This window comes from Corythoichthys intestinalis, chromosome 14, assembly GCF_030265065.1.
Source record: "Corythoichthys intestinalis isolate RoL2023-P3 chromosome 14, ASM3026506v1, whole genome shotgun sequence".
Taxonomy (NCBI): domain Eukaryota; kingdom Metazoa; phylum Chordata; class Actinopteri; order Syngnathiformes; family Syngnathidae; genus Corythoichthys; species Corythoichthys intestinalis.
The window spans coordinates 28,819,610-28,845,433 of record NC_080408.1 but is presented as its reverse complement, the minus strand read 5'-3'; the positions used below and the strand labels follow the sequence as shown (position 1 = coordinate 28,845,433).

The following is a 25,824-nucleotide window of genomic DNA, read 5'->3' as shown; positions in this document are numbered from 1 at the left end:
CCTCCTCCTGGTATTTTGGGGCGCGAGTTGTTTGGACCGTACCAAGTATGTCGAAGAGAGGGGGTGTTGTGAATTCTCCGCTGGTTTATTTAGCGTTTGGACAGCTCCTATGTGTGTGAGACCATGCACCTGGGGTTCGAGGCCCCTCAACACCATTATTTTCGAGATGCTCGCTCACACCCACCTTAATTGTTAAGAAAGAAGCTAAAACAATACATTGAGACTAGAGCCGCGTAGGTAAATCACTTGTATTTTTCGGTGTTGATACAAATAGATACGTCTTCGGCTGCAGCACGGACCGACAAGACGAGAGAAAACAGCAGCATCCCGCCTGGAGTCGTTCTATTGTTTCGGTTTCGGTCAAATTTGGGGGTCTCCCAATGAAGATGTTTCATGTGACCAAGTTGTTGTTGCCAGTCCTGTGTAGCATCTTCATCACCTGCAGAGCTGCGTCCTCAGTTTACCGTAAGTACAATTGAACACAGACACGCCGAATTTACTGTGGAAGCAACGCGAGCTAATTTGGTGTTTTATCACGAGTCGACAAAGTGATGGTGAAATGAGGAATTTTCCATGTGGCTAAACCTCCTGAAAATGATTCGCTGTTCCATCTTGCACGATGACATGCTGCTTCAGTATCAGTATGACGACACACCATTGTTTTTAAGGGAGCTACCACCCCTGTAATACAAACGACCAGACATTAGGTACACAGTACACTTGCATAATATTACAAGATCTGATACAAGCGGTGTGTCCAAATGCTGGATTTACAAAGATAACGATGTAATATGTACTCGGTTTTAGTATTATGTTTTTAGATTTGTAGAACTGAAATAAGAAGAGTTATCATAGATAACTAAGTCTGTGCAGTGCTTCACTACTTGACAGCACAATATAAATGACAAAATAAAATAAAAAAATAAAAAATAAAAAAAACTAATGAATAATAAAAATAAAAAAGTTCGTTATTTATTATATTATATTATATTATTTTATATTATATTATTACAGTGGGATTGATAGCGCTAAATGTCCAACCCATTTTGAATGGGAGGACTGACAGCGAGTGAGATAAAATGGATGGGACATTTGGCACCGTCAATGGCCGTCAATTAGTTAATAATTATGATAAATAATATTAATAACAAATCTGAACGAATTTAGAGGATTGGGTGATGGATTTGGGAGGAATTTTGTTTTTTGTGTGAGGGGGAAAATGCCTTATTTGGCTGTTTTAGTGTGATATTTCCTTGAAAATCAGGTCAAAATTGAGAATGCTGTTGTTACGATATTACATCTTCAACTCAATATAAATGCTTAAAAAATACTGGATACTCCAATACTATTATTGATACTACATAAATTTTAAAAACATTAAATGTTACTCTTTTATTTAGTGCTGAAACGATTAATCGATTAACTCGAGTAATTCGGTTAGAAAAAAAGTTTCAAATCAAATTTTGCTGCTTCGAAAATTCGTTGAGTTGGAGTGGCACTGTAATGGGTTGTTTTTAAAGTGTTTTCATTTAGTCTTATTGATTTGGGTCGATACACTGCTCTCTAGTGGCAAGAGTAAACAACTCATTCAAAATAGCTGAATCCAGCTACTCCCTGTTAAGATCAACATAAGTTTTTGTAAGTATTCTAAGTATTTGTTTGAGAAAATGTTTTATTTTTTATGCATTCGTACATTACTTTATAGTGTAGGCATATTTAGGAGTTTTTGTGGAGAAACATGGATGCTTTGTTAAGAGCATTATTTAAAAAAAAAAAAAAAAACAGCATTTTCTTGCATTTAAGCTAGCAGATTTTTGTAATGCAAATTAGCCAATTGTTCTTTTTTTGTACTAAAATCCTCATTTATTTGTTTTTTATACCGTTTGAAGCTAAGTTCAGGTCTTTTCATTTATTTTTAAATAAAAGTGAAATCCTGCATAGTTTGAAAAAACTATGTATTCGCATTTAATGCTCTTTTGAACGTGCAATCGTAGCAAGCCTTTGTTTTACATCTTTGAAATTTATTCTGCAACATTTTAAATGTTCCTAATCCGATTACCCGATTATTCAAACTAACTAGTTGATAGATTAACCGATTACTCAAATAATCGATAGATGCAGCCTTACTTTAATTATCAAGGAAAATGCTAAAATGTCCTCCATTACCAGTTGGGCAAAATCTAATTTCACCAATTAGAACAGAATGAGCATCGACCATTTGCAATCAAATATCATATCCAGATAAAACATTTCATTATTGATGCTTCCCAGGGGTCGCGTTAACCGAATATTTTCCGTCGTTGACGGAAAAAACTGAAGTCCATCCGTCATTTTGACAGGTTGCAATTCACACCCCAGAACACAGGGTGGCGAGTGAGCATATTAATTAGCTATTGTCTCTCTTGATGCATGACGTCGTTGGTCTTACTCGGGAAAATGTCAAGGCAACTGAGTGTTTGCCTGGCACGGCCAGACTGTTCTCCCTGTATTTTTCAAACACTGAGAGAAAAGTCTGGGACACAGCCTCTCGAGTAGGTACAAAATCAATCGACAAATCAGATTTGTTTATTTGCGTGACGTGTTCTTCACGAGCAACGTCACTCTTGCGCGCCGAAAGTCGTCTCAACAACAACACGGATGGCGGGAGAGCCGAGAATATGTTCCAATCCGCGGTAAATTCAGTTTTAAATGAGCTAAAACACATCGACACGAGACATTGACAACAGTCTGTCTCGCGCTAGCCATGTTGAATAAACTCCGTTCTCCTCGTATGTTTACTTCAGCGCAAGTCCCTCGTTCTGCCCTCGTTGCTTTGCTAACCGGCACGTCTGCCTGTCGCTGATTGGTGCACTCCGCTGTCTGTTTGCCTCTTGTTAAGTTTGTTCGGACAGAATATTAATTAAAAATGAATGAAAACTAAATACTATTGAATATGTCATTATTATCATTTTAAAAATGTGACGGGTAAAAATAGATTATGACCGGATTTTTATGACACTGTCAGTCAAAATGACAGACAACGAAAAAGTCTAGCGCAACCTCTGATGCTTCCATACTTTTGAGACCCATAAAGTGAAGAGTGATTTCACGCTTCATTGCACCGTGTTGGAGACATGGTGGATAAAAAGTCATCTACAAAGTAGAATTCCATTCACAGTAGTGAAAAAATACAGTTTGTCTATCTTGGAGTTTTGTCAGCTGCACAATTTTATTTACCTTACATTAGAGATACAAAAGAACAGAATGTCATGAATCCGCTTGTCGAACAGAGTTACTGCACTAGCAGATATGTGTTTGATCTATTCAAGTTAACATTTTGATGTAGTCTTAAAATAAAGATATTTGTATATCTAAACTGTATATCCAAACCAACTTTGAGCAAGTGGCAGGGTACACCCTGAACTGGTTGATAGCCAATTTGCAAGTGAAGGAATCTGACCTTCTAGCCAGACCGCCGGAACCACGTCAGCCGAACCGCCGGAACCGCGCTGGCGCAGCTCCAACGACCCGGGCCGGCGGGACCCCGGCAATCGGGCCAGAAAGCTAAACTCAGCGCGTGCACCTTAGTCTTAACCCTTTGTACTGACTCAATTTTGAAAGATTTAAAGAAAGCTCACCGACCAACAGGCGAAACAGGCACAGACTCATGCGAGGGGGCAAACTCATTCCAAGGTCACCATATCAGAAGTCAGCAAAAGGTTCCCGAGAAAAAATGGCCACGATTAGTTAAACATTCAGTCTTTTGAAAGCTCTCGCGGGGCGGTCTGTGGGCAAGAAGAAGGGTGTCTTTAGGATTATTGTCTGTTTGTGGATTGGACTGGAGAATTCGGAAGTTACTGTCGTCCGGGCAACGAGGATTGTGGATTTTGCCACGACAGCGTCAAAGGGGCTCTTGGAGTCTTGTCAGTCGTGTTATCAGTTGGATATCAGGCGTTCTCCGGTGCTCCTTGTGTTAGGACAGAGTGTCCCGCCATTTGTTCTGGACTGTCTGGGAGAACTGATTGCGAGAGTTGGTGCGTCAATCTCGCTCATTACGCAAACGTTGGGCTTCCGTGATATCTTTTATTCCCTATATTCTGCTTGTTTTCCTTAAACCATGGTAAAAGTGCTATTTATTTTATATTGGGTGTGTTAGAGTAATACAAACAGTCAAACAGTAAATACAAGAAACGATACTATTCCCTGATTAATTATATTAAATGTGTTAGAGTACTGCTAGCAGTTAGGCGGTGCCTACGAGAAAAGGTACTATCTCCTTCACAAGGCACAAATAAACAAACAACCATTCACTTCACACTCACATCAAATTCACACCTACTGATATTTTAGAGTTTTTACTTAACCTACCATACATGTTTGGGGGAAAAATAAGGAAGCTGGAGTCCCCATAGAAAACCCACACAAGCATAGAGAGAAAATGCAAACGCCACACTCTGCCCTTTATCGAGATTATTTAGTCTGCTTGTAGTTTGGTATAGGGCATTAGGGAATATTTTCCTACACCGCTTTTCTCTCAGCATTTCTTAATTACACAACAGCTGGTCATTGCATTATTCTGATGCATTATGCAGTTTGCATTGACGTGGATGTGGACTACAATTATTACATTTCACTTTTTAAATGTCCTATCTTCATGCTCAAATGAGTTTCATCATTATATGTTCAGATATTTAGATCCTCTTTTAACAGGATACAGATGGTGATGATGATCCTGACAAATGTTTGCAAATTGAGCAATTCCCTATTTACTGGACTTGGGAGCAGATAGTTGCACTTGACGTTTCCTCTTGATTGCAAAATTTGAATTCTAAATGTTTTACATAATTTCATGTCTGCCAAAATACCATGAAACGACGAATGCAGATTATGTTAAGTAGCCTTAAATAAGAAAACTAGCTTCATATGATCCTCTTATTTTTAGCGGTTGCGGCAAGATGAATTTCAGGAAAATGTGTACATGAAAACGGGATGCATTCATTGATTCACCCATCTTATGTACCACTTATCCTCATGAAGTCCGCAGGGGTGCTGGAGCCTATCCCAGCTTGATATGGGCAAGAGGCAGTATATTCCCTAAACTGTTTGCCAGCCAGTCGGGATTGTTGACTGTAAATATAGCGATCCAATGGATTTCAGGTTGTTAGCTATTTACTTGAAAGAAGTTACCTTAATACAATTACTTTGTGACGGGACATTTTTTAGCCTAACCATGTTTTTCTGAGTTTTGATGACTGTTTTGAATAAATGCTTCTAAATATAGTCCAAATAGGTCATATTGCATAATGCGAGTTGAGTATTGAACTGACGTGCTTGAAGGAGGCCATATTTATTGCCCTTTTGTAAAAGTGCCTCATACATGTCGGCTTGGGTTTTTGTCATGCATATAAGGAAGCGCATTATAATGCAACACACAGGCACAGATAGTAACCCACCCCCCCGTCATAAACTACATCAAAATTTGTAAGCTATACATTGATTAATGCATATACTAGTATATACTGTAAACTTATATACAGTATTATCTTTTTTACTTTCAGAATAAAACCAAGACTGAAATTTTACTGGCATAGAAATAAATTGACCCGCAAAGTAGATTTGCACACTTTTTTGCTATTTTACTGATAAATATTTTAACAGCTCATTTGTGCAATATCAACAACAATTGCAGTGGTTGAAGAGCAGAGGAATTTCAGCAATATAAAAATGTTTTAAAGAATAATAATTAAAGACAAAAATCTTTTTTTTTTAATAGTCTGGACCCCTTTATGTCATAACAAAAGTGCATCCAGCTCATATTGAGGAAAAAGATGTAAACTGTGTTGGAGTAATGTAAAAAAAAAATTGTGCATTTTTTGTTGATGTTTTTTAGGAAAGTGTGAGGACAGTTTGGCCACACCTCTACCTTACAGCTCTTTCACCAGCTCATCGGTTTATGCTCGAGATTATGGGGCAGGTTATGCCAAACTTAACCGTAAACAAGGTATGCAAATTGAATTATAAGTAAAGCCGTATATCAGGTTCAAAATGATTAATTTGTATCATTCTCAACATTGTATTTTCTAGTTTGTGAGTCATACTGCATGTTTGCGTACCTTTATAATTGATTTTTTTCTTAAATTAAACAAAAGAATAAACTTGGATCACAAAAGATTGCTATTACTTGCGTTTCATTTTCCCTTTTCGCTTCCTCTCCATTGTTAACCGTCTTTGGAACACGCACAAACTAGGTGCTGGTGGCTGGTCGCCTTCTGACTCGGACCGTTACCAGTGGTTACAGGTTGACTTGGGTGCCAGGAAGCAGCTTGTTGCCATAGCAACCCAGGGTCGTTATAGTAGCTCCGACTGGACCAGCAAGTATCAACTACTTTATAGTGACACACAGACAAACTGGAGACCTTATCTTCAAGATGGAAACATCTGGGTAAGAAACATTTTAGACAATGAAATATCTTTTCCACATACTGTATTTTATGTATGCAACACATATTTAGCTTGTTATTTGTCTTGACTAATTTGATTCAAATGATTAAATTGTTAGAGGTTCATATCTGAGTTTCTTGTTCACCATTTTAAAAAAAGATAATTTGCACTGAAAATGCCCAGAATGTCCTTTCCAAATTATTATAGCTGGTTTCTTTCGCCTTCCTCTGCAAATCAGGCCAGATTGTCATTAATATCCCGTCTAATAGATCAAATTTAAATATTTAATCTATAATTTAAAACACTTCATTATAATTGGCCGTTGGCGAGATCTGAGTTTACAATATAATGACCTCGTATTGTCATTATCATTTAATGTGGGTTGTTTGGAGTTTTTTTTTTCCTTTTTTAATAAGTCAATTTAAAATTAGTCTTCATGAAATTGTCTCGGACACAGCATAATTCTGGTTCCAAAATGCTTAGAGAGTTCGTACAAAATATCTTAAAGTCATTAAGACTGATCTGAGTTTGGAAGACTGTGTAAATGTATACAGCATTGATCCGCGTTGTCACTAAATCAGCGTTCCTGAGATTACGGGACATGGAGTATGCAAGCGCAAAATGATCTTGCATCATAAGGTACTCATTTCAAACAAGCTCGTTTGTAGTTTTCATTTCACATTCAACGGCTGTTGCAGTCATTTGACAAAACCGCTTAAATGACAAGCTTTATTCAGGTTGAACTCATTGCGATCAATGTTATGCCTGAAACAGTGGGAACATTTTGAATTTGGCAACAGGTCAATTTTAAGCAATAATTCTTCTAAATTAGGAGTATTTCAGATGACTACTCAAGCTTTAATGTGGTCAGAGTTCACATTTAATTGATGCAGGCATTTTTTTCATCTGATGATTCTCTATTATTGCTGTCTACAAGCCTTTTACATGTTGCAAATCTAAAAAAAAAAAAAAGCTATATAAACATGTTTAAAAAGGCATTTACACGTGCCTCAAATAACGCTTGCAGGACTCCTTGAATACAGTGATCCCTCGTTTTTCGTGGTTAATGGGGACCACAACCCGCCGCGATAAGTGGAAAACCGCGAACTAGCCATCCCCCCAAAAAAAGAAAATTGTTATTTATTCACATTTAGCATTGGAAAGAGATATACAGTGCTGCTCAAAAGTTTGTGAACCCCCTCAACATTTTGGAATTTTCTATTATTTCAACCTGACTTCCTAATCAATCAATTCAGTAGTTTTTTTTTTGTTTTTTTAACAGTTGTGTTGTCGAGACTAAATTAAAAAGAGTTTTCATCAACTGATGTAGGTGCAAAATTGAACTGTTTGGTCACAACCAAAACCGCCATGTCTGGCGAAAAGTCAACACTGCATACCACCAAAAGAACCTTCTCCCAACAGTGAAGCATGGAGGTGGGAATGTCAAGATCTGGGCTTGCTTTTCATCCTCAGGACCTGGACAACTCCACATAGTCCAGGGAATCATGAATTCTGAGGAATATTGTCAAATCCTAGAACATAACCTGACGCCATCTGTTTTGAAGTTAAAGCTTGGCAGAAGGTGGATCATGCAACATGATAATGATCCAAAGCATTCCAGCAATACAACCAAGGAATGGCTGAAAAAGAAGAAGATTCGTGTTCTGGACTGGCCCAGTCAAAGTCCTGACCTAAATCCCATTGAAATGCTGTGGCGGGACCTGAAGCGAGCAGTTCATGCCAGACGCCCATCAAACCTCTCTCAACTGACTGCGTTCTGCAAGGAAGAATAGGCAAAAATCCCTCAAAGTAGATGTGAGAGGCTGATTAGTCACTACAGAAACCGTTTGGTTGAGGTAATCTCTGCAAAAGGAGGCGCAATATCCTATTAACTGAAGGGGTTCACATACTTTTGCACACATGATATCTGAGTTTTTCTTAAATCAACCACTTTTGTTAAATAAAGAATGACAATATAACTATTTCTTTTGTTTCAGTCCATTATTTGGAATGTCAGTATTGTGGATTTGGGTATAACTTAACATTTAATAAGGTTATTTTAGTTTTTTTTACAAAAAATCTGACCATCGCTGTGGGGTTCACAAACTTTCGAGCAGCACTGTATAAGACATATAAGACATGTTTAATTAAAAAAAAAAAAAAACATTAAAATAATATTAATAAAATGTATATATTTTTAATAAATGGTTTTTAAGCACAAGTTTGAAACATGTTAACCAAATTATTTTTAAACAAGAATAAAGTACAAAAATGCTTGTCTTTAATAAATGCTTCATTGAGTGAGTCCACTCAAATCCGCTCAAGCGGCTCACTTACACACAATAAGTTGCCACAGCAACAATTTAACAACTTAAACGATGATTGACGCATCCGGCGCTTTGAAGTTTCGACTTCCCTTCATCTCTGGCAAGATCAAACCTTGATGTCTGTCAATCGTCGTTAATTTTAATAAGCAACTCCAGTGCACTGCCTGACCCAAGAAAAGGAGCAGGAGAGAGAGACTACGTGATCGGATCGAGACAGCTCATCTGTATTAATTAATTTTTTTAATTGAAAAAAAAAAAATCCGCGATGGACTGAAGGCGCGAAGTTTGTAGCGCAAAGTAGCGAGGGATCACTGTACTATTGTTTTGTTTTCGTTCTCAAAACAACATCAATCTATTTGTACAAACAAGCCAAAAAATGCAACCAATGTCTTGTTTGATTACTGTCTTTATGTTCAATCTTAGTGCCATTTTTGCTCTTAGATTTCAACACAAAACACTTATTGTATGACCTTCGATGGTTTAAGTTCTAAGAATGCACAGTACTACTAAAACCAAAACCGCTATCAGCAAAGTTTCTGTTTTTTCTACATTTAGACATTTGAGGGGAATGTGAACAGTGAAGGTGTGGTCCGTTATCAACTGCAGCACGCCATATTGGCCCGTTATGTCCGCTTTGTCCCATTGGACAAGAGCAAAGCTGGACGCGTTGGAATACGTCTCGAAGTGTATGGCTGCTCATACTGTAAGTTATACTTCCAATTATTTTCTTGTATTCTTTTCCCTTTTGAATCAGGTAATTTTTGGGAATAAAGAATTCCGTGTAATAGGTTTAATTTATGTTACAATAACATATTTCTGTTTCATTAAGATATACTGCTAGATACATTGTACGGTGTACAACTAACGCTGAACTGTCAGTAATCAGACATTTTCTTCTAGGGGCTGATGTGATCGGATTTGATGGCCATGGAATCCTCTCCTACCGCTTCAGGAGTAAAAAGATGAAAATAGTGAAGGATGTCATTGCTCTTAAGTTTCGAACCACAGGTGGAGATGGGGTACTGCTCCACGGGGAAGGACAGCAAGGGGACTATGTTACTCTGGAGCTTCGGAGGGCGAGACTTCAGCTAAGCATGAACCTCGGTAAATTTCGTTACATCAAGAGGACAGGAACACTGCTGCCTCTGTCAAGCTATTCCGTTTTAGCTGCTAATGATAGTACATTGACTTCACTATCAGAAAATAAATGTAAATAAATGCGTAAATCCCAGAATTTCTATAAAGGTAAAACAGTCTACATATATTCATGGTTAAAAGCAAAAAAAACAAAACAAAAAAAAAACCTAGCAGTTATCGTTCATTTTTCGTAACTATTTCCAGTTAAAGTTACGCTTTTGGGTAATCCAACGTGACGGCCATCACAAAACAAAGAGCTTTTTAAGTTGAAATTTCTTGTCAATAAATCCTTAAATTTTTTCATATACAGTATATGAACGTAAAACAGTCTAGATTCTTGGTTAAAAGCAAAAAAACGTACAGTTATCATTCATTTTACGTAACAATTGCAAGCTTAAGTTACGCAAATTTTTTCCAATCATTTCATTTTTCATCACAACATTTCAAAGTGCATGCCTGGTGCTGTTTTATATAATAATTTTCTTGAATCCTCGACCAAATCACTCTTGAGACACTCCTGCCTGCTTGTCTGCAGCAAAACTTTTGTCCTGTTTCCACCTAAATCGGGCGTTAGAACGTAGCGTGTGATTGAGTTTATCACAATGAAAGCCACCACAACACTCTGTCTGGGTCGGCCCCCTACAGGCAGGCATGGTGCAATGTCTGTATCAGCTGTCTCGTCAACGGATGGTAAATTCTATGGATAATGCTTTTTACATCAATACATTCTTGTCCTCTCAATTCAGGTAGTAACCAGTATGGCTCTATTCAGGGTCACACCTCTGTGACCAGTGGGAGCTTGCTTGATGATGACCACTGGCACTCAGTTATTGTTGAGCGTTATCGAAGGAATGTCAACTTCACACTTGATCATCATGTTCGTCACTTCAGGACCAATGGAGAGTTTGCTCACCTAGATCTTGATTATGAGGTAAATACCTGAGTAGCGATGCTCCCAACTGAAAATTCTTTGCCGAAAACAGAAAACAAAATTGTTGAAACCAGGGCAAAAATCTAAACCTAAAAAACTAATTATAGGACCTTGTTTTTGTGATGAATGCCTTTCTTTGGACTGGGAATATTGGGGAGCTATGACTCATAAAGTAGATGGTAGTGTCCCTACTAGACTTGTGCCGATTACCGTTTTCAAGGTATACCATGGTATAACAACGACAAGGTTTCAAAACGGCAAAAATCTTCCGTCATACCGTCCCTAAGCTATTGGCTACTTTTATGTCCCAAAAATGCATAGAGAAATCACTCGCTTGCAGCTGTGAGGCTTAACCCTCCCCAACCGCTTGTTGCTCAGTGTCAGTGAGTCAGCTGTGCTACACAATGGCTGGAGGAGGTGAAACTCCTGAACTTTTTCCCCTATCGAAGAAAACAAAATCGTTGGTATAGGAATACTTCGGCTACAGAAAAGTTACCGAGGGCAGCGACTTAGAGGAGGAGGGCCAACTGACATGTAAAACACCAACAAAATAATATAACATTTATACAATATTAAAGGTTAGTAAACACTGTCATGAACGTTTCCCACCAGCTACGAGAGTTAATTCCAGTGTTTAGTGTGTCTAGCGTGGTGTTTTTTTCTCTCTGGCAACTGCCTGTGTTGAAAAAGAGAGTGTGTGTATAATGTAAACATGATAGGAGTCATACACACGTGCTTTTTATGGAAAATAATTCAATTATTTTTGGTCTGATGATAATAATATTGAGCTATGGCTGTGGATTTAGGCTCACCTAAAGAGCTGCATTTATTTTAATTTTATCTAGAATATTTTGTTTGTTATTTTTTTGTAAATATATTTTAACTTAACATTAGACCTTTTTTTTTCAATTTACTAATGTTTTGAAAAGTAAAATTCCTGTTCAATGGAAAAAAGTTTTAAAAATTTTTTTATTTTTTTTAAACCCAGATATCTCAAAGTAACATATTTTACAGCTGTAAGTGCAATAGTGTGATACCGTGAAACCATGATATTTTGGCTTAAGGTTATCATACCGTCAGAACATGCCTAGTACACAGGACAGCAGTTCGAGTAAGAACGATAGCCTGACTTCTGACTTTAGTTTGTTGGAAATGAATAGCAAGCTAATCATCGGTTAGCAGATAGTTGGCATCATAAATACATTTTCGGTGCATCACCAGTTCTGAGTCAACCCACCATTTCTGCTGAGATGATGCCAGAGTAAAAACAGGCACCTTTTAATGACCACTTTTAATGAGTGGAATGTTATGAACTGATAATTATAAATTGGTCTTTCAAAGATAGCATTGTAGATTTTTCTGAATACTTACAATACATACAGGGCTTGGCGATCAGACTTTTTTTTGGTTTTTTTTTCATATTGTCTGATCCTGGTTATTGTCACGATTAAAAAAAAAAAAAAAAAAGATTTTACTTTGAATAAATTACTTAGCTAATGTTTTTAATGAATCTGTTCTGAAAATTTAAGAAACTAGAGAGTACTTAAACTTTTTACATATGAACAAAATATGAAACAATATAAAAGCCCAACAGATTGGCTGTTGTCACACACGTTTGTCAAGTTTCCTTCCATTGATGGGTCTTTTTTCGGAAGATGATTTCAAGTTATGGCCGTCTACAGATGAGCCCTTGACTCCATTTTGAGTCATTTTCGATTTTTATCTTCACGTGGAAGTGGAGCAGGAAAAGATCCACAATGTTTGGCTGTCACGCACATTTCCACATTTGCTCGAAAAAAATACACTCACAGCTGATAACTGACCACAATTTTTTCATGATCACAGTCATATCATCGCCTAGTCCTGCTTTCAAAAGAGTCATGCTTCTAATTTACTGTTTTCCACAATGCTGTTTGCTTTTAGATTAGCTTTGGGGGGCTTCCTCTTGCAGCAAAGTCAAGCTTTGGAGGCCGAGGAAACTTTGTAGGCTGTATGGAGGGGATCACCTACAATGGCGACAACATCACACACTTGGTTCGCCGGGGGAAAGTGGACACATCGAGCTTTGTAAGACAATTCTTTCTTCATAGCTGTGCCTATTCCTGTGCTGCAAAGCTGCCTGATCTGCCAGTGTGCCAATTAAAATATTAGTTTTCTACGTTGACTACTAACTACCTCTCCTTGCATGACTGCATATTTGGAGTCTGTTCTCTGTTTGGTGTGAAAGATAAAGATAGTATAATGCAAATTGCGAACTAATATGTCATTGCGTGCTTACAATCTCTAAAACATTTCATAGTCTGGGGGATAGGAACACGCACCACAACATTAGGGATTGAGAAAGCCTCAGATATTAGCTTTAAACGGATGTCCGAAATTCCCGCTCTGACATACGTACCATTGTAAAGAGCACCCCACATGGTCAAAAAAAAATATTTTCGGTAACGTCCTATCAATGATTACAGCTGACCTCTGAGAATGGTGTCTCAGTTTCTTTATTGTGTAGACTCACCTCATGGCAAAGAAAATGATGGAGCAGAAAAAAATTAAAGTGCCTAAATAATGTTTTGTTGGTATTGTCTCTATATTGCTTGTTCTGCCTGTAAATCATCAATCTAGAGACCAAAAGAGTCATTTTGACATTTTTCCTGCCAGTTATCAGTATTGGCCTATGAATTATATATCATAAATAATATACTAGTAATAATTTTAATTATGTTTCTGATGACTCAAGACTTTTTGGACTGATGACACGCATTCCAAGTACTGTATTTTTCGGACTATAAATCGCAGGTTTTTTCATAGTTTGGCTTGGGGTGCGTCTTATACTCTGGAGTGACTTATGTGTGAAATTATTAACACATTATTATATCATTTCACATGTTATTTTGGTGTTTTGGAGTGACATTGATGGTTTGGTAAACTTGGTAGCATGTTCTTTATGCTATAGTTATCTGAATAACTCTTAATAGCTATGTTTCGTTAACTTACCAGCCACGTTCTTATTTCGTTGTTCGTGCATCATGTAACAGTATCATACTGTACACTTATTCAGCATATTGTTCTCTATTGTATTTTTATTTTGAATTGCCTTTCAAGATGGCATATCTGTTATATGTGTTGGATTTTATCAAGTAAATTTCCACCCAAAATGCGACTTATACGTCGGTGCGACTTATATGTTTTTTTCATAAAGTACAATATTTCAAGCGTTAATATTCATTCTATTAAATCTAATTTAATTTCGTATAGAACAACTATAGATTAAAAATGCCACACAAATGAAAGTACGTAATCAAGCAAAATTGCTTAGGAATGTTTTTTTTTTGTTTTTTGTTTTTTTTGCACTGTATTTGTAAACATAATGGGTAGTAATCTTATGGACCACACAGTTTATTTGCATTAATCTATCTAAATACACAAATGAAATTCCGTATTCAAGTACTACCCGATTGTTTAAGGTTTCCAAGTCCAACCACTCTTCTTGTCTCTTTCCCACCCGCCCCTTGTCTTTTCCACTGTAGCGCAATTTAACATTCTCCTGTGCTGAATCCAACACCTTCCCTGTCTTCTTCAACTCCACATCCTTCCTGCGCCTGCCTGGTCAGACAGACAGTGACACCCTGTCTGTCAGTCTGTCTTTCAGGACATGGAACCCAAATGGACTGCTGATGTTCACAGCACTGGCTGACGGCTGGGTGGAGGTGGGACTGACAGAGGGCAAGATTACTGTCTATATGAATGTGACACTAAAGAAGAACACACATATTGATATTTCATCAGGTGAGCTTCACTGATTGGTCACTTTAACTCCTTTCCAAATTAGCTAACAAACCGATGTCTATTTTTCTTGCTCAGGCTCCGGCTTGAATGATGGCCAGTGGCACAGCGTGCATTTGAATGCTCTGGAGAACTATGCAATGCTAACAATAGATGGAGACGAGGCGTCCACAGTCAGAACAGCTATTCCAGTTCAGATCATGACGGGAGGAACATACTACTTTGGTGGTGAGACGACCAAATGGCTATTTGGTGTTTAGCATGCAAACCTGGGTGGTACAGTATCTTTCAAAAGATAGCTATGAGTTTTGGAAATAACTTTTAGCATTTTGGTTGTAGGAGATGAAAGCAGATATCAATTTATCTTTCCCAAATCTATAAAGGGCAATAAAATAATAGGTTTCATTTAGTACTTCAGTTAAGGTAAAAATGTGTTAAGAAATTGATATTCGTGACCTTTCTTCCATGACCCTCCTGTACTTTTTTAAGGTTACTTCCAACATTTAACCACTCACAACACACTTCAGCGCCCCTTCCAGGGCTGCATGCAATTGATCCACATAGATGATCATCTAGTTGACCTCAAGGCTGTGGAACAAGGTCTCATTGGAACCTTTGAAAATGTCAGTCTGGACATGTGTGCTATCATTGACAGGTAAACAACAGTTGTTTAACCATAGACTTCATTATCAGTTGACGGGAAACGGGGCGCTGGGACGCTCCGTAGGGGGCCTATTTTCAAAAACTTAAAATTCAAATATTTTCAAAACCAAAGGCATTAGCTAAAAACAAAACAGGCACCTCCCTAGGCAAATATGAGTCTATGAGCAGCGGCATAAAACATTCAAAGTCGTTCCCTTATAAAATCCAGAGTAATTTTTTTTTTTATATATAAGTATAACAAAACTTAAAATGGCTATAAAATTCTCAGATTTTATGCTAGATTTACAAACATCACCAAAATCAGAGATAATCGCCTATATTTTTAGGAACAATAGCAATATTTAACATATAAGTTTTTGCCCGAAATAACGACTTAATTTTTTTTTTCAATTTAGTGAAATTTTGACAAAAGTTTTCAACAGCTAATAAATCATTTTCTCATCAGAAACTTAATACTTCATATTCAACAAAAGCAAATTTTGCGTTTTTTTATATACAATCACAACATATTTGGGTCAAATTCCGATGTCACTATTGCCTCAGTACGTCTTGCCAGCTATCTGGCCCTCGTCATTTTTAGATTGAAATGTTACATGAAATAAAATGTGTAAAAGCCGATTTTTTTTTTGTCTGGATGCAGTAATGTCTAAATTACTATATTTTTGCCAAAAAACGGGCAGTTGGTAGAAAATTTTCTGATTATTTGAATTACGGGTGCACGATATCCATTTTTTTAAACTGATACCGATATTGATAACTTCCTGCTCCTCAAAGCCGATACCGATATCGATAACCGATAATAAATATATATATTTTTTAAATGTATAACCTGGTTTTTGAACACCTGGAGGTTTAAAAAAAAAAAAAACTAGTGGTGGATTCAACATAGATTTGCCTTTGATCTCACCAGATTTTTCGTAATGACATGAACAAAACTGCGTTTCACTTCTGCACTGTCCGACAGCCAGCTAAGAATTAATGCCCTTCCATAAACCACAAGGTCTGGTCTTTTCTTGCATGTATGGGCAGACACTCGTCTTAATATTGCGAAAGTACAACAGAAAAATACACATATTCAATAGTCAATATACAACAAACTGCACAATACACTAATATACACAACTATTATATGTATAGCATACCACACTAGCTTGAGCTACTAAAGCATTGGCTGGCTTCTATAACACAACTTATGAAGTTCTGTACATAAGACCCTTCACCACAGAAGTAAACATATATTGCATATCCATATGTTATAGTAAACATAAAATACATATATTTCCGAGGCGGAAATGTAACAGAAAGCATTCACGACTGTCAATGCTACCGCTAGACACCACGCTAGACACCGCAATGTGTAAGTGATTGAACCAAACTACTGTAACAAAAAATAGATGCAGTGAATTATTCTGACCAGCAGGTGGGAGCAATGCCCCACAAATGGTCAACTGATTTCCCATTGTAGTGTGTAAACTGTGAAGCCAGAACAGTACATATTATCAGTCCTATTATAAATGTTATTGGATTTATCGGAATGACGTCATAATTCCTATTATCGGACCGATAATTATTGGACCAATAATTATTGTGCACCAGTAATTTGAATGTAAAGTTACACTATTGTGTATGGAAACAAAATCCAACATGGCGGCCATCACAAAACAGATTTATTTTTTTAAGTTGAAAATTCTTGTAAATACTGTAACTGCATAAATCCCGGAATTGCTATAGATATGAAGGTAAAACGGTCTGGATTCTTTGATAAAAGAAAAAAAACGGGTAATTATAATTCATTTTACGTAAATATTTCAAGCTAAAGTTACGCTATTTTTTGCCATTAAATCTGGCACTAAAACGCAGCGTGTGTTTGAGTTTATCGCAGTGAAAGCTGCCAGACGCTCTGCCTACCTGGCCCCCTACGGGAAGCCGTGGTGCAATGTCTGTAGGAGCTGTCTCATCAACTGACAGTGAGGTCTATGGGCTAACATTAAAAATGTATTTTTTTTTTTTTTTATGTGTCGTACAGGGGTTTCTTTTCATTGCTCACTATGTGTTGTTTCAGGTGTGTTCCCAACCACTGTGAGCACGGTTCCCATTGTTCTCAGACATGGGATACATTTAGCTGTAACTGTAGTGGCACAGGATACGACGGAGCTACCTGTCATACTTGTAAGAAACAAACAGTCGACCATATTACATCAGAATGTTTGACGTCTGAGTTGTGTGCTTTTGTATTCTGTCCCCCCCCTGCAGCAATGTTTCAGCAGTCCTGTGAGGACTATAAGCACCAGGGTAAAAGCTCTGGGACTTATTGGATTGACCCTGATGGCAGTGGGGCTATAGAGCCTTTTAGAGTTATGTGTGACATGACAGGTGAGGAAAGCCAAAGTGTTTCTGGATAAAGTGTGAAAAATTCTGTGGCCACCTCTGGTCAGATCAGAAAATTGAAACAACTTTAATCATGTATCACTGAAAGACAAGCAGTGTTGGGAATAACGCCGTTACATAACGGTGTTATTTTTTCAGTAACGGGGTAATCTAATTTTTTTCCCCGCCGTTACGTCGTTACCGTTACTGACGGTCAAAAGCGGTGCGTTACTTACTTTGAATAAATTGAAGAAACTACCAGCCGTCGCGAGTCTACTCTGCTCTGTTTATTTGTCATCCAAGACTTGGGGTGCGTTCAGGTTCATGGCAATGAAAATAGAAAACACACATAGCCTACCTTTGCAAGAACGATGAAGTTGCCGTTTGATACGGTCGTAATGTGCAGGTCCTGCACCCATCCGCAGCAAAACTGTTCGTAGCTTTGTAGCGATTTGTAATTTCGGAATCGCTGATGAGTTTAGTAACATACACCAAACAATAAATAAGGCAGAATTTCCGTTTCGCGTAATTGTTGAATCGACATCTTTACTCCATTTGTCTTCGGCTTGCTCATAAGGGTCAACATTGTTCACATCCTTAAGTTTGATCACATATCTGTTCTTCGCCTTAGTAACGAGTTTGTCTCTTTATCGAACTGGCAAGTTAAAGTTTAATGTCCCGCGAGCCAGACCTGCTTCCAATATGGCTGCGTTGTTGTCAAATCTCACGTGATCCCCCATTCTGTGATGTAAACGCTCGAGCCTAATAGCGCACGTACTTCAGAGCCGGTGTTTTCACACACAAACCGCAAGTTCCGGAACAGGGCGTGCGGCAAACTCACACACGCAAAACAGATGCAGAGGGATATGATGGCAAAGCATTCAGAGGAAAATTTGGAGATATAAACACTATTTCAAGTTGGTCGAAATTAAAGGAAAAAACATGCATGGAAAGTGTAATTTATGTCCCGGGGCAAAGCTTTTGTCGACATCTGTGGTAAGCAATTCAAATCTGTTTATTTTTGCTGCACTTCAAGTGTAGGATAAATCTGTTGCTGGTGAGGTGCAATAAATATTACAAGGTTCTATAACACAACTAGCTGTCTGTTCTTCTCTATTCAACTGACTCGAATACTGCTCAGAAAATTTCAAATTCTTTGACATACAACAACTTCTTTTTAAAGTAACGAAAATAGTTACTTTCCCTGGTAACTAGTTACTTTTACAATAGAGTAATTCAGTTACGAACTCAGTTACTTTTTGGAAGAAGTAGTGAGTAACTATAACTAATTACTTTTTTAAAGTAACGTGCCCAACACTGAAGACAAGCAATGTAAATTTAGAATAAAACTCATAAATGATTTTTTTCCCCCTATCATAACGGATGAAATAATAAAAACCCATTTGGGTCTATGTCAAAACTATTTGCCCAACTGAGCCCAATAACTCTTTCTGCTACTTGACACGAACAACTGAAGTAAAAAGTTTGCGTTAACTATAGGCCTGACATGGTTATAGTTTTTGTAGGACGACAGTAGAACCACTTTTAAGGTGTTAATATTTAACTGAGGGGGGGAAAAATCAAAAAGTTATAAATAAGGCAGGGGGAAATACATCCTTATGTCACTGTTGTGTACAGTAGCTATCTTTGTTTTTCTCAGATTGTCATCATACTGCAGAATTTTGCTCAAGCACTATATCTGAAATCCAATTTCACTGTTTAGAAACTAATTACTGCACCATGACAATCAAACAAACTGTAGTCTTTGTTCTTCTCTTTTGTCCTACTTTTTACTCTGTTGAAGCATTTCTTTTTATCTGACATTTCATTATTCACAGAATAAGATAGTATATTAATTTATTGTGTTTTCTTTAGAAGAAAAAGTTTGGACGACAGTGAAGAACAATCTTTCACCGCAGACATCAATCATGACTGCTAATCCAGACGAAAAGGCAGTGTTGCATCTTTCTTACAATGTAACAGATGAGCAGGTATGCACTGTTCCTGTTACCTATCATGTCAAGCATTTCAAATTGATGTAACAAAAAAATAAAATGCATTGCTTTACTGTTAATAGAGTTTACCTAACTGCAGAAAACCAAGCTATGTAACAAAGAGGGTAAACCAATGTTTGCTTGTTTGCCTTTCAGTTGCAATCAATCACTAGCAGTGCAGAAAAGTGTGAACAATATCTAGCCTATGCCTGCCGAATGTCTCGTCTACTCAACACTCCAGGTAAAGTATCCATCAATTTCTATTAAAAGTTGACAGTGGACCCATAAGTATTATTGTTGCCCCCCTTAAAGTCATATAATCTCTGATAAGTGTTTTACTGTAACTGCCAATATTAATTGTGTGATGATGGTGAGTCATCCCTCTAATATAGCTACCAAAGTTCCTTGCTAGCCGTTCACGAATAACGAAGGAGTTGCATCTTTAGATAGTGTCCTCCCCAAGAACAAGAAGAACAAGGAGAACAAAAACAAAGTAAATGAGTTTTTGAGGTCTCCCTCTGGGTGGTCTAAAAAGTAAATGACACCAATTATTAAAGGGATCCACGGATAGAAAGACTTGTATTTCTTAAAAGATAAACGTTGTTATCAGCTAAATATTTTGATATTGAAAGTCCACTTGATGTTTTCAGTTTTATACAATTTGTAAAATTAGTTTAACTAGAAGGTCGCCATTCTGGTGACGTCACATGGTTATGCTGCTGTGCTACCAGAGTATGACTCTAGCGACATAAGCATATCATCTGTTCAACCCTTTCAATTTGAACCCGAGAGGAACATTTATGAGCATGACAGCACTGTAGATATTTCACAAAACGAGCAGCAAAAGCAAAATAAACAGGAGAGACGGGTTGAGACGAGACGAGAGTAGGAAGGAAAAAAAAAAACGGTGTTTTGCCGAAATGTGCTACACCGGCGAAACGTTCTACAAGAGGCGAATTTGACACCCAAAGTACTACTGTGCGCTTTCAGCTTGTTTTGTTTGGATCAGGCATGTCAGAAGTCCGGCCGGGGGCCAAATGCGGCCCATGTTCAAATTTCATCCGGCCTGCAGCCTCTGTCATAAAACCCATAATGTCTGGCCCGCACATAGACTTAATAAATTGAGCAGCATATGAAGTTGCTTAAACTTAATGCTGTTCCTCATTTACCTACTAGAGGGCAGCAGCACTCTGAGTGACATCACTGCGTGTGACGCTTTACCCCCAATTTTCTAAAATGGCGACAATAAACAAAAAAAAGGAAAGTTGACTGTGAGGGCCGGCGCTTCAAGGGTAGGTGGAAATTGGACTATTTCTTCACTGAAATACACAAAAACTGTCTGCCTCATTTGCTAGGAGACAGTGGCTGTTTTTAAAGAGTTCAATGTCAAGCGACATTACCAAAAGCAACACGCTGACATGTACGACAATATTGCAGGGAAGGAACGCTACGAGAAATTGACGCAACTTGAAGCTAGTTTGTTTAAGAAAAAAAAGGTTAAGTGATGACTATTCAACTGCATGTGATATGCATGTTTCAAATGAACCAAAACACATGCTTAAGACTGTTGAAATTATAATAAAAAGCAAATGTGAAACAGAATGCCTTGCTAAAATGTGTTTAAATACGTTGTTGTTGTACGTAAAGAACCTCAGCCAAGGTCGCCTCCCCACATTTTTAACACACCAAATCTGGCCCCCTTCGCAAAAAGTTTGGACACCCCTGGTTTAGATCATAGGTGTCAAACCAATTCCACAAAGGGCCAAGTGGGTGCTGGATTTTGTTCCAACCGATACCACGCAAACAGTTTAACCAATGAATTTTCTGTTGAAACAACCAGCACCTGACAAAGTTTAACTGATTACCCAAGGAAGAGATCAGATTGGTCAAAAGGTGTCCTCTTCATTGGTTGGAAAGAAAATTTGCACCCACTTGGCCCTTTATGGAGTCAGTTTGACACCAGTGATTTAGATGCATATAGACAGGACAGACTAAAGATGCCTTAAGAAAATACTTCAACGTTGGAACATCAAATAACGGTGTTTTAAATATGCTACGTGACTAATGTGGTCAACAGATCAACAATCTGCTTTAAAGCTACCACAAGAAAACACAATGCTGAAAAGTATGAGAGGGAAACACATGCAAAAAGTATTTTAAGGCAATGAAAAGGTAATAAAAGGAATCAATAAAAACAAAAATAGTAAGTACTCGCCGCTTTTAACAGTTGAGCGCATGTGTTGGACGTCTCGCCTTGTACAAGGAATTGCAGTAGTATTCGTCGAGTGACAGTGACAATCTACATCATCACCCCGAGCGTCCATTGCGCGCCTAAAACATGGCGCCCTCAGGAGATCAAAACATGTACTAAATATTATAGATTTTTAAATCAATGGCAATATTTTATGTGTTTCTAATAACCTACTTTAGTAAAAGAGAGTAATTGTGGCTTATCAGAGCCTACAAGTCTTTAGGTCCGAGGTTCCCTTTAATGTGTATTCAGACCTTTTATTTTTGTTGCTTTGGAACCTCAGTTACAAAAATCAAAGGTTCGATGTGAATGCGCAAGGTATCAGGTTGCAGGCAGCTTTCGAAGCTCCCGCTGTGGCTTTTCAGAGCAGATGGTGTGACGGCTGGGACAGCCAATCACATCTACAGTAAGTTGAGCAAAAACCCTTCAGCCAATCAGGGAAACAATTAAGGTTAGAGGATGTACCTCTACAGTAGCAGAGACCCACATTTAACCATTTTTGTGACTATGTTACGTTCCACGGATGGCTCACTAAGGGCGTAATATAAAACGAGCCACACAAGTTTACAAGTGGACACAATTATTCACGATAATCAAACAACAAACAATATAGGCTATAAAAAATGCGGAAGAAGCGTGGCTTCAGGGTAAGCCCAGGCCAAAACAACAAACAAAAGGAACTACACTTAAACCCCACCCGCTAACTAAACCCTGATCGTAAAAAGGAAATAACAAAAAGACACAGCCACTACCCCTGGCTTCCTACTCTAAACAAAACAGGAGAAAACGGGTTGGACAGAAAAGGCAGCTTATTCCTACTGCTTCAGTGCTCCTATTTACAGTGGTGAACAAAACCGATCCAATAATGAATAAACACAAAAGACCTCACCGAAAACGCGGGAGTGTAACAAAGTAGCGATCAAACGCACATGAGAGTAATTGGCGAGCAAACAGCTGGCGAGGAGGACCGCAGCACGAATGCTGTCAAATGCGACCTCAGCTGTTAGTTGACAGCTTCTGACTTTTCAAGCTTGGCGCCCTTTTTCGTGGCCAATCAGCGGCTGCGTCGTCGTCTGTCCATCCGACGTCGATTGGGAGGGGAGGCAGCCAGCTGCCAGAGGCAACGATCAGCGGACTGAAAGAGTCTCAAAAAACAATGATTAGACGGCCAGGGCTGCCACAGACTATCATTGACTAAACCCAACGGACAGTGGCTGCAATGATAGTTACTACACAGTAGGGGCTGAATTTTGGTAAAAACATGTCGTGAGCATCTCTACCCAATTCTACGCCCTTGTAAATAAAAGCATATTCTGAATTACAGACAGTGAACCGTTTACCTGGTGGGTTGGACGGGCCAATGAGAAACATTCCTATTGGGGAGGTTCAGGTCCAGGGATACAGAAGTGCGCATGTGGAATTGAACACAACTGTACTAATCCCAAACACGATTGCAACTGTGACGCGGATCATCGCTCCTGGTGAGTGGACTGTTTGACTTTCTGTCTTTAATCAAATGAAAAATTTGCGCAGTGTGTTTTGTTTATGTGTGTTTGCACGTATGCAGGAGAGAGGATGCAGGCCTGCTGGTGTATAAGGACCATTTGCCAGTCCGGGAGGTTGTGGTTGGAGATACAGGCAGAGCTGGATCTGAGGCCAAATTGACAGTGGGGCCGCTCAGATGTCAGGGGGACCGTAAGTGTATAACCTAGCAAGATGCTCTCTTTCAGAGTTGATGTGATTTTAAAAACAAGCAAACAAACAAAAAAAACAAAAACTAACATTATATATCTCAACTGCTTTTGATGCCGTCAGGAAAATACTGGAATGCCGCATCCTTCACCAGTCCAGCATCCTCCCTTCATTTCTCCTCCTTCAGAGGAGAAACCAGTACTGATATCTCCTTCTACTTTAAGACCTCCTCCAGTCATGGAGTGTTTCTGCAATATTCAGGAACATCTGACTTCCTTCACATTGAACTAAAAGGTGTGCATAGTCTGTTGAATGGACAATCAAATAGAGCAATTAACAAGAGTAACTTTGCATTGTTTTCTCTCAAAATCTCTCTCTGCAAGAGACCTGATGTAACAAATAATGAAAAGCAAAAGAAGGCCAATTATGTGTAATAATGTCATGATGAAGAATTTTAGAGTTTGACTGTTGTGCTGGTGTTTCAGACGGCTCCTCTGTGTCTTTCTCCTTTGACGTGGGAAGTGAGAAAATGGAGCTTATTGTGCGCTCTCCGGTGCCCTTAAATGATGACCAGTGGCATCGTGTGGAGGCTGAGAAGAACGTCAAGGAGGCTGTTCTGCAGCTTGATGGAGACCACCGAGATTTCAGGCTCACACCTCCGCAGGGACATACGAAACTGGAGTTCTACAGCGACCTATACCTTGGTAAGAAACTAAGTTGCAATCAGTTTATGAATTATTTTCAATTATGTGTTTTTTTTATTTGTCTATCTATACAATTAAAGGAGTGGAGAAAAGTGGGAACTATTAGGACTTTTACAATACAGTGATCCCTCGTTTTTTGCGGTTAATAGGGACCTGAACCCGCTGCGATAAGTGAAAAAACGCGAAGTAGCCCCCAAAACCCCCCCCCCCCCAAAAAAAATTATTATTATTTTTTTTTGTGTTCAATGTATTTATTCAGATTTAGCATTGGAAAGAGATATATATAAGACATGTTTTTCAACCCCCCCCCAAAATGTATATACTGTATATACAGTATATTTTAATAAATGTTTTTTAAGCACTTCAAATGTAATAATTATGATCATTTTTAAACATGTTACTGTCCCACCAAATTATTTTTAAACAAGAATAAAGCAGAAAAATGCTTGGCTTTATTAAACGCTTAATTGAGTAAGTCCACTCAAATCCGCTCAAGCTGCTCACTTACACACAATGAGTTGCCACAGCAACGGTATAACAAGTTAAACGATGATTGACGCATGTGGTGCTTTGAAGTCCACTTATCTGGCAAATTCAAAAATTAAACGTCCGTCAATCATTGGTAACTTTAATAAGCAACTCCAGTGCACTCACTGCCAGACCAACAGAGAACAGGGAGAGAGAGAGAGAGAGAGAGAGGGAGGAATCGAGAGTGAGATCGGCTCGGGACAGCTCATCTGTATTTTTTTTTTTTTTTTTAATTGAAAAAAAAATCCAAAATCCACGATGGACTGAGGGCACGAGGAAGTTTGAAGCGCGAAGTAGCGAGGGATAGCTGTATGTAACAAATAAGATAGAGACAACAATTAGACAAAGCAAAAAGACATTTGAACGCGCTCCCTTAGAGCCATTCAAAAAAAAAAAAACATGCAATCCTGATTATTCACTTTAATTGTCTGCACTGTGACAGATTCTACAGATTCCATTCTGACGGTATCTTTCCAGGTGCTTCCGGAGGTCAGAGGGGTTTTCTGGGCTGCATGCGGGCTCTGAAGATAAATGGATTTACTTTTGACCTGGAGGAAAAGGCCAAGGTGACACCGGGGCTAAATCCAGGTTGCCAGGGTCACTGCAACAGCTTTGGGATGCACTGCAAGAACGGAGGGAAGTGTGTGGAGCAGTACAACAGATACTCTTGTGACTGTTCGCTCACTGCATTTGATGGACCCTTCTGCACTGAAGGTAAGGCCCACACAAATAACATCACAGGAAACAGTGAAGGGAAGACTGACTTCTATGATCTACTGTTGAATGTCTGCGGTAGATGTGGGTGCCTACTTTGAAACGGGAACCCTTGTACGCTATGACTTCTTGCCGGAGGCAGCTCCCTCTGTGGTTCAGGAGGGGAAAAGCTTCGCAGGCTTTGCCGTTCCTATTGAGGCCAACTTGACACATGAGGAGCTAATTTTCAGCTTCAGTACTTCCAGCGCTCCAAGCATCCTGGTCTATATCAGCTCCAGGACTCAGGACTACCTGGCTGTGGTGCTTAGGCATAACG

General features: G+C 38.5%; 1 protein-coding gene across 2 annotated transcripts in view; it reads left to right on the top strand.

Moving 5' to 3' along the window:
* Nucleotides 1-25,824, top strand: part of cntnap2b (contactin associated protein 2b) — a 39,513-nt gene continuing 13,689 nt past the window's right edge. Inside the window, exons 1-20 of one of the 2 annotated variants that reach the window (XM_057857504.1) lie at nt 1-465; nt 5,870-5,980; nt 6,228-6,421; nt 9,303-9,450; nt 9,648-9,851; nt 10,631-10,815; nt 12,739-12,882; nt 14,340-14,598; nt 14,674-14,823; nt 15,085-15,250; nt 17,321-17,427; nt 17,512-17,631; nt 19,504-19,616; nt 19,776-19,860; nt 23,195-23,351; nt 23,438-23,565; nt 23,686-23,856; nt 24,048-24,266; nt 25,272-25,508; nt 25,591-25,824. In XM_057857504.1, the coding sequence (XP_057713487.1) occupies nt 381-465; nt 5,870-5,980; nt 6,228-6,421; nt 9,303-9,450; nt 9,648-9,851; nt 10,631-10,815; nt 12,739-12,882; nt 14,340-14,598; nt 14,674-14,823; nt 15,085-15,250; nt 17,321-17,427; nt 17,512-17,631; nt 19,504-19,616; nt 19,776-19,860; nt 23,195-23,351; nt 23,438-23,565; nt 23,686-23,856; nt 24,048-24,266; nt 25,272-25,508; nt 25,591-25,824 (3,217 nt within the window). In that variant the 5' untranslated portion in view covers nt 1-380. Of the gene's footprint in view, nt 466-5,869; nt 5,981-6,227; nt 6,422-9,302; nt 9,451-9,647; nt 9,852-10,630; nt 10,816-12,738; nt 12,883-14,339; nt 14,599-14,673; nt 14,824-15,084; nt 15,251-17,320; nt 17,428-17,511; nt 17,632-19,500; nt 19,617-19,775; nt 19,861-23,194; nt 23,352-23,437; nt 23,566-23,685; nt 23,857-24,047; nt 24,267-25,271; nt 25,509-25,590 lie in introns of both variants that reach the window. The other variant, XM_057857503.1, reaches the window with a different exon arrangement.